The sequence below is a fragment of the Dendrobium catenatum genome, unplaced genomic scaffold (assembly GCF_001605985.2).
Source record: "Dendrobium catenatum unplaced genomic scaffold, ASM160598v2 fragScaff_scaffold_621, whole genome shotgun sequence".
NCBI lineage: Eukaryota > Viridiplantae > Streptophyta > Magnoliopsida > Asparagales > Orchidaceae > Dendrobium > Dendrobium catenatum.
The window spans coordinates 14909538-14919120 of NW_021319083.1; the positions used below are offsets into that span (position 1 = coordinate 14909538).

A 9583-nucleotide genomic window follows, 5' to 3' on the forward strand; every position below is an offset into this window, starting at 1 on the left:
CACAATTTATCTAATTCCGCCGGAACAACACATAACTTAGTTTTCCCATCCATCGGAGTTCCCGCATTGCTACATTATCAGTAATTGAACTGCGCAAATAAAATCAGCAGATCAGCCCAATTGAAACACCAACATAGATCATAAAACCTGCAGATGTTTAAAACTCATCTTTTGAATATAAAACCAGCAGCAACCGACTCGAACCAGACCAGGGGAAAAAATAAAGGTTATTACAATAGAGTAAACAACGAGTTCTCTATATGGATGATCATTATATAGGCATGTTTATACATTAAAATTGAATTGAAATACAAATTGCATATCCTAAACAAAAGCATTCATGTTGAGTTTCTCTCAAGGATTAGAGAATGTAGAAGGCAGCGTTCCTAATTTTGCAAGTTTAAGGCTTCGTTTGGGATGGCTTTCTTACTGCTTCTTAAAGCGATTTTTTAGTTCAAATTTTTTTAATTTTTTCACTAAAAAGCCGTTTTAAGAAGCAGGAATAAAGCCGTCCCAATCGAAGCCTAATTCCTCCTTTTGTTGTGATTTAATTTAATAATTTGGAAATTCAGGCAAATTTTCATCTGTTGCCATATTAAGGACTAGCATTTACAGAGGAATACACTTGTATTGCTGTCGTTGGTTGCAGTTATTGAGAATATGCATCCTATCTCCAAAGCAGTTGCTAATGAACTTTGGTTTTCACGATGATATATTGGCTAAATGATTGCTTTTCTATTTATTTGATTCTTGTATAGTATCTTAAAAGTTTTATTATTATTAGTATTTTTATTATTATTATTTTCTATCAAATTTAACGTCTTATAGAGATGCTTTGCTCGTGATTCTGTAACTAAGATCATTGTCTATTCAAAATTTAAGTTTACTATGGTTCAAGTAGTGATGGTTTGTGTCATGCTTATTTACATGATACTTCCGGTTAATTGTTCCACTGGCATCCTTAATTTCAGGTGTTTCCATTCCTTGGATTTTCCTCGGCGATGTTTTTGTTTTACTCTGCTGTTCCAGTCTTACTTAAGGTACCGTTAACATTTTCTATTGTTCTCGCTGCTCTTCAATTTTCTTTTTCATAATGACTTCTTTTGTCATTGGAAAATATCATCTCTTTACTTTTTATGAAGAGCATTTCTAGTTTCAAGTGATCAATCTAATTATGCGATGTAAATGTTGGAGAAATTCAATTCATTGCACTTATTTGTAATCGAGATTGGATCAGTTATATCAGAGGCTATTCAATGGGATGCATGCAAAACTAGTTTGTCTAGTTTTTTTCTGAAATATTGACTCCATTATATATAGATAGCTACATGTTTGTCATGTTTTGTATACATACTTGTTTTATATTTTTTTTGTCGGGATCCATTGATATCTAACAATGCCTGTGCAAGTTTATTCTTACGCCAGGTTGAGATTCATGCGTGGGTTGGATGCCCCTTGTGATATTCACACACTACTTAATTTCAAGGGTACTATAACATCTATGATTGAATCTTTGTTTTGAATTAGAACTCTATAACACTTGGCTATTTAGTCACTCCTCTGGTATGTTTTGCTTTTTGAAAGACATGCACTTGGTTAGGATTTTGTTTTAAGCCAAGGTGTAGGGGTGTCAAAATGAGTTTTCGGGTCGAATTTGGGTCAAACCTGAAACTTACCCACCTTCAATTGATTCGATCCGAACCTGACTCTATTATAAAAACGGGTTAGAAATTTAGACCCGAACCTAACCCGCTATCGGCTAACTCGCGAGTGCGAGAGCACATGCTGCAAGACCCGAGCGCGAGCTGCGCGACTACTGGTGAATGCTTCCTGGCAGAGCCGCACGAGTGTGTGGGTGCAAGCAGGCGAGCTCGCGGGTGCGGGGCGAGTGCGAGCATGCAGGACTGCGTGAGCGGGTAAGGCCCGAGGGTGGCCTGGTGGGAGTGCACAAGTATGAGTGCACTGTGGTGAGGGGAGGGGCGACTGGAGAGGTCAAACATGACTCAAGTCAAATTCATATTAGCGGGTTGACCCGGACCCAACCCGACTTTTCAAATGGATCAAAAATTGAAACCCAAATTTGACCTGTTTGTTAAATTGGTCTACCCGAACCCATATATTCCATATCGGGTTTGGGTCGGGTTATCGGATCAGGTCAATAATTGACACTCTTATCAAGGTGTCAAGTACTAGAACTAAGCCATAATCTTCATACCTAACTTGGGGACCATATGATCTGTGGTGGATCTCAATGAGAGCAATTGTGGAGTAGATTGGATGATAGAAAAGTGGTGTAAATGCAAGGTATATAAATGAAATTTCCTTTCAAAAAGGGAATTTTGCCTATGCACCTAGCAAAGTTAGGAGAATGATCCTTCAACTTTGCTTTGTTTGGCAATAGCAAAAATGGCAATTTTTGAATTTAACAGAAAAAAAAAACTAAGAATTTATATGCCCAAACTCACTGGCCCTAACAAAAGGCCAACTTCATTCTCATTTTCGTAACCCCTCCAGTCAAACAAAGCTTTCACCCCTCCTCTCAGAACGAACCCCGCTTTACTTCTGTCTCATGCGAACTTAGCAGTCTAACTTGAACCAACTTCTCTTCTCCTCTCCACACACCTTCCCGGCAAATGTCTTCTCTCCAAGCCCAATCCTTGCTGGTTGTCCGTTCTTTGGTTAGCACAGCCTAGTCGAACTCCTCACAAAACTCGATGTCTCCTTTTCACGCACTAGTAGCCACCTCACACAACCTTGATTTCTCCTTTCTCTTGCTCTTTCATTAGCACGCTAGAGCCGTGATGTAAAGCCATCGACCAACCACCCCCATTTCTTCTCTTCATCTCAAAACCCCTAGTCTCAGACTCCCATTCCCTCTTGCTCACGCAAACTCCAGCATTGCTCCCTATCCTATTCGACTTGCTATGTCAGGGAGCTCCTCGAAGAACGCCAGCATGCTGAAATCTCCTCTCTATCATTTTATCTTCCTCCTCAACACAGTGTTTCACCTATTTCTCTGTAAGTCTCTCACTCTCTCTAATTGTTTCTTTCTCTCACTCTTCGAATATATATATATATATATAGTGTTTTTTCCTTATCAAAACATCTTAAAGTCATCATTTTGCTAGCTACTTTGACACTTTCAAGTGTTCAGGTATAGAATACAACAGTTTACTGTCAGTTTGATATGATGAGCGGAAACTATGCAGACTTTTTTGGTATGGCAGGGGAAATTCACAACTCAGCTGATAGGCCCCCCTCATGTTTTTTCTCAGTGTGGCAGTGTAATTCATATTTGTTGCAAAATCCTCTCATGTAAGTACCCCAATTATATCTTTCTTAGTATAGTGAAAATTTTGGTTGTGATGTTGCAAGACACTGATTGTGCACACCTTTCTTGATATGGTGGGCAGACTCAGATTCTTCACAAACTGTGCTGGGGAGAAACCAGAAGGTTCTCAAAATTTTCAGTGAAAAAGTGGCTTAAAATGAACTAAATGAAAATGATTGAGAACATAAATGCACTATTAAGATAAAATCAAAACTAAAATAAATGTGCTAAAATTATAAAAATGAGAATAATCGGACTTGAATGAAAACAAACTATGGTACATTAATGAACTATAGATGAACTTACAGGGAACATATGAAAAACTAGAAAACTTGAAAAAAAAATTGAGCAGAACTTCACTGCTACCCACTAACTCTAATGAACCCAAAATTGAATCAATTTAGAATGTGTGAAATGAGCTAGCTTCTCTCTCATATTTATAGATACAAAGGTGAACCCCTCATGAGACCCATGGCTTTAAAAATAATTATTTTAAAACTCTAAGAAAAGTGATATGGAAAATATGTCGATATTTCAACTTATCTTAAATTTACTTTCTTGGCCATCCGATCTGTAATATTTTCATACAAGTGGATAGAAGGCATTATTAAAAACTCGAAATGAAAAGTTTGCAAGCATCTTAGTAACAAAATTTTTGTGCAAACATTAAAATAGGGATTACTTTAAGACTTACATCGATTTTTGAGGTGATCTATAATATAGATATTATGCCTCAAAATTTGTGCAAGTATCATATGGATGCATCAAAAGTGTGCAAGTGCATAATGCAAATTGCACAAAAATATAAAAAATATCTCAAAAAGCATGCACAATATATCAAGTTATCGAAATCAAATTTACTTGCATGTATTCTGACTAACATATTAAAAATTTAAGCATAAACTGAGAATGTTGCACGACCTTAAACAAGCTAAACTAAAATTCTCTCATTTTGAAAAGTGCGCAACTACTCTATAAGGTTTGTAATCACGTTAAGATTTGCAAACTTCAGTTTCAAAATAAAAAAAATAGCCACACATGCTCTGACTAGAAACATCGAAAGTTTCAATTTAATGTTCAAGAATTTTGTGTGGGTTAAAATAAAGAATGAATTAAAACGTGCTTTGACCATATATATATATCAAAATATACTTTTAAAATACTCATTACAAAATCAAATTTACTGATAAGAAAATCTCAGAATCTTTCAAAATACTCTCAAATTTTAAAGTTAATGTTGGGTTTAAAATTTGGTAAAAATTAAAAATTCAGCATGTGCAAAATCCAAAATATTCGAGTGAAAGTAATCCCCTAAACTTTAAAGAAAAATTCATCCACTATCTACTTCCATTTATCTAGTGTGATAAATTTGAGGATAATCCCACACCATAAAGAACCAATATCATGTCAAGCTGTGGCTTATTCTTAAAAAATTTCTTGCTAGTAAAGATGTGACACATTTTTAACTAATGTTTTTGCTGCCAAATGACTCCACATTTATACGGTTTTGATCGGGGCTCTCTGACTGAATAATTTTGCTATAAAATAGCACCATTAAATTATGATCATGACTAAATCCCATAAGTTCCCAATAGCTAAAATGTTTTAGTAATGAATCATTTGGTGCATTTGATATGACATTAAGTCCTCTATTAGCTAAGGCCGACTTAAATATTTTCCCTTAGATAAATATTCATTTCAAATTTATAAAGATCCCTTGGACGAAGTAACTCATGACTGCTGAAAAAGTTCCTTCAATCAGGTTGTGTCAACTATCTTGTCTTATCAAGTAGATCATGGTCCTTAATAATCCTAGATGATGGAACTATGAGATCTTGATCAAGTTCGTCATTATTCACCCCACAATTTGTTTAAGTTTTAAGTTGTAAATTTTCAACTCTATACCAATGCTTCTATACATTAAGCACTTAGTTTCTAATGACTAGCCTTAATAAAAAATCATCTCAAGTAATTGAGAAAGTTAATTAATCATGGGTACTTATACTTATGTGAAACCTGAAATTAGATCATAAAGCCCTCATAAAATGAGGTTAAAATGTTTGGGTTGTATCTTACTTCAAAATAATCTGCCTTCTAAAATTTGATCCGGGATATCAAAACTCTCTCAGCATTGCTAGTGTGAATTTTCGAAGCCGTCACATCATTCTTCTTGCATCTTCTTGCTTTGATGTCGAGCACATCATTTGAAATGACGTTATATTTGAAAAATGTACTGAAGCACAAACTCTTTGATTGGATAGAAATATAAGCTTCCTCAGCTGACTTATGAACGAAAACAGAAGTATTGCAAAGCTTGCAGCTGATCTCTTCATGTATTGCATTGTTGTTAGCTATCTATAGGAGAGTTTTTGGTGCCTCAGGGAGAGTTGATGCAGCATTGTCTGTGTTGGCTGGCTAGTTAACTAAATTAGTTCACAGAAGTCTAGTTTCTTAAAAGACAATCATAAATCAAAACAAACTATGAAGGAGCTAAATCCGATCAATTTTTATGATTTTTTAGATCCTTATTAATTTAGACTATCACACGCAACCAAATTGATGCCAAATAAAAAAAAGATGAAGTAGAAAAGCGATTGTGTTTTATCTTTCTGCCAGAACACGTCAAGAGCATTTTTTTTGTCTACTTAGATGTAATGTTGCTTATGGAAAATATGTTTTTGTTTTTCGTTGCATAGGCTACTGCGAAAAAATTCACATTAGTATAAAAATAAAAATATGGAACTAATTTATGAATCACGTTTGATCATCTTCTCCTTCTTTTATCTTGCAGATAAGTGGCTCTGCCATGCTAAACCTTTCTCTGCTCACTTCAGATATGTGGGCAGTTCTCATACGCATCTTTGCTTATCATGAAAAGGTTCTCAACCACGACTACTTAGAATTACATATTCCCATGTCGAACCAAATGGTATAAGCAAAATATTAGCTTTTCATTTCTTTTGCAGGTTGATTGGATGTATTTTATAGCATTTTTTGCAGTTACTATTGGACTTATCATATACTCATGGTAAACTTCTTCCAACTTTAAGGTTTTGTTTGAAACGGCTTTCTTACTGCTTCTTAAAGCAGCTTTGTAGTACAAAATTTTTAATTTTTATACTAAAAAGCTGCTTTAAGAAGCGTTAAGAAAGCCGTCCCAAACAAAACCAAAGTAATAAACCTTATTGTAAGAACAAATCATCAACCAATATATATGAATACAGGGGCTCAGAAGAAGAGGAAAAAACATCCGAGACAGCAAATGTGGATCATGAAGAAGCCAAATGTAGGGATGAAGAGTCTGCAAATGGTGATTTGGTTCCTGGTCCGTCGTCATCTGGAAGCCAAGGATTTGGAGATGGTAAACATTAACATTCCTCTACTTCTGCTGCTAAACCTATATAGGTTCTTTGCAGCCAAATGGGCTGCCATGAAGGATGAGGACGTTCTTGATAATAAAATTCTATTTTTGTAGTAGGGAAGGTTCCTTACTACTCTCTTATCAGGAATGAGGATGACTCAAACAACTGAATTATGTTGCCAGGAGGAGAGTTTACGAGCAGTTTTGAGTGAATTATTCATGTCTGGTTGTTTTTTTTTTTTGTGACATTTCATTTCAATTCACTATTTTCTGATTTTTAATAGGAATTGAAAATTTATCAACATCTGTAACAATATATTCTTCAGATATTTACTAAATATTTGTTGTTGATTTACTGGTTGAATCAGGCTTCCTTTATTGGGTAATTAGAGGGATTATTGCAGATCTTTAAGAGACATAATGATTGCAACACCTTGGAGAATTTGGATGAAAGGTTGCTTTATTTTTATAAGTAGCAATATCCTGTCACTCTGCACAAGCTGTAAGTGTTAGGATTGAGAATTTTTTGACCCCAAATGCCACGAGACATTTTGATTTTGTTTGAGATTAATTTTTTTTTTATTTCGTAAAACTGTTATAGGGAAAGTAATTTTTTAAATCTGTTATAGAAAATAATTTTTTTAGTATAATTTTTTTTAAAAGCAGTAAAAAATTAATGTCCAAATAAAAATTATAATTGTGATCTGAAAAATAAAATTGCAACAATAGCTGCCATTTATAGTGGGGAAGAAATCAAAACCTGGTAATTTAAGTGCATATTCTATTTTTATGAAAATTGGTTTATCATTTTTGTGAGTTTTATCCTTATTTTGAGAAATATAATTTCCATTTTATAATCTATGCTCAATTACTCCCATAATTTTTAATCTATGATATATTAAATTAATTTTTTTTATAATTCATATTCTTATGCATCATCTTTATACTTATAAATAAGAATCAAAACACCTATTTTTCATATATTTGATCTCTTTTTTATTTTTAAAACAATATTAAAAAGGATAGTAATTTTTTTTTTTATTTTTTGAGCATTTTCACACTTCTATTGAAATATCATCATATGCAATTATTTTTACACATTTCATTTTCTTTAAAATATATCTAATTTCGATTGTACTAATATGATGATGAAAACAAAAATCTTTATTTATATTTAGGATGTTAAAATCATTAAAGTCAATTATATTCTCGCAATCTTCATTAAAAATTTTATTAAAATATTTCATTCATATTTGTTGAATCTTCTCTTTTAAAAAAATTATATTTTAATTTTCATTTTTGGTGCACTTCACTTGAGCTAAATTCTTAAGTTAATGTGCTTAAATTTCTACTAAATGCTTTAAAGAAAGTTAGATCCCACCAAGGATTAGCATAAGGAGATTTTTCAACTCTTCTAAAACAAAACATGACAAAAATGTATGAAATTTGATGGGGGAAAAAAAAAAAAGGTAAAGACAAAGCGAAGAAGCATCAAATTCATCTCACAAGTAATTATACACTCAAATTCATTTGCTCAGCCATCAAATTGATGGAGACTGAAATTAAGGGGAATTCCAATAGAATTTTAATGGAAAGACCATCAGGTCCACTATGAGGAAAGTCCTTCTAGTTTTTCCTATTAAATTGCAAATAAAATATATAATTTAATATTAATCATGATTTAAAATCACATAATTAGAAGTCTGTTCTAAGGCTTTTAAATGCAATTAAAAACTTAAAAAGAAGGCAATAAGACTTCTATCACATGAGAAGCATATAAAGTATTAGGGTTTGTTTGGATTGCTGTAGCGTTTTATAAAGTTGGTTGTGAAGTTAATGTGAAAAAAGTAACGTAGCTATTATGATTGTCAAAAAAATAACTATCCATCATAAAAATTTCTAAAAAAATAGTCATAAATTTTTTTAAAAAATAATAGCCAAATAAAATTATGATTGTTATATGAAAAACAACGCAACTAGAAAACGTTATAATAAAACCTTAATTATTAAGCAGATTAACAAGTTACATTATGTAGGATCAATAGATTTATATAAACTAAATCAATAAAATAATATTACAATTGATATATCATCAAATAATTTTTATGACCGGGCACGAATCTCCAAGCAACTTTGAATTGGAAACTTCTAAAATTAAATGCGGGACCATTTGAACTATGATTTCAGCTAACTAATAATCGAACTGAACTCCTCGAAAAGACGAACCCAACGACACAAAATTCGATCCAATCCAAGCTCAAATGGGTCCAAATCGGGGACATGAAGCATATATAAAAGGTTCAAACCATAAATTGAATAACCAAATCACATCCAAATGTGACATGCTTATAGTAGAATCGAGCGGCTCGATAAGACAAATCCAACGAGCCCAAGATCGACAAATTCTCAAATCATTAAGGCACTCAAATGCTTAATAAAAGGTTCATGGTCTAAGGTGTTAATATCGATCGTTCATTTAAAACACTCCCAACATGCCCTTGATCTTGTCCCTATTTTCTGGTCATGTCACTCCCAAAAAACAAAAAATAGTCCTCACATTCTTCATTGAGGGGGAGGAAAGGGAGGAAGCAGGGAAGAGAGAAAAGGAAGAGAGTTCATAGTTCTCTTGCAACCAGACACCTTGACCACCGTCCGGCCACTGACCATCACTGGACTTCCGCCTGGCTATTGATTGTCATCGGACTTTTCCTGGCTACCAAATGATGCTGGATTTATGCATGCTCATCGACCATCATCGAGCTTCCAATTATCCATCGACAGTCGTCGGATTTTCGCTCGGCCACCAATTGTCGTCGGACTTATGCTCGGCCATCGATTGTCATCAGACATTCGCCCGAACAACAATTTTCATCGGATTTACATCAGTCTAT

At 33.7% G+C, this 9583-nt stretch overlaps 1 protein-coding gene across 2 annotated transcripts in view; it reads left to right on the plus strand.

Moving 5' to 3' along the window:
- The window catches only part of LOC110093848 (solute carrier family 35 member F1), a 30235-nt gene extending 23179 nt beyond the window's left edge, over positions 1-7056 (plus strand). Inside the window, exons 9-13 of one of the 2 annotated variants that reach the window (XM_020818864.2) lie at positions 972-1040; positions 6123-6209; positions 6298-6359; positions 6556-6692; positions 6807-7056. In XM_020818864.2, the coding sequence (XP_020674523.2) occupies positions 972-1040; positions 6123-6209; positions 6298-6359; positions 6556-6692; positions 6807-6862 (411 nt within the window). In that variant the 3' untranslated portion in view covers positions 6863-7056. The remainder of the gene's footprint in view (positions 1-971; positions 1041-6122; positions 6210-6297; positions 6360-6555; positions 6693-6806) is intronic. The other variant, XM_028695180.1, reaches the window with a different exon arrangement.
- The last annotated feature ends 2527 nt before the right edge of the window (positions 7057-9583 follow it).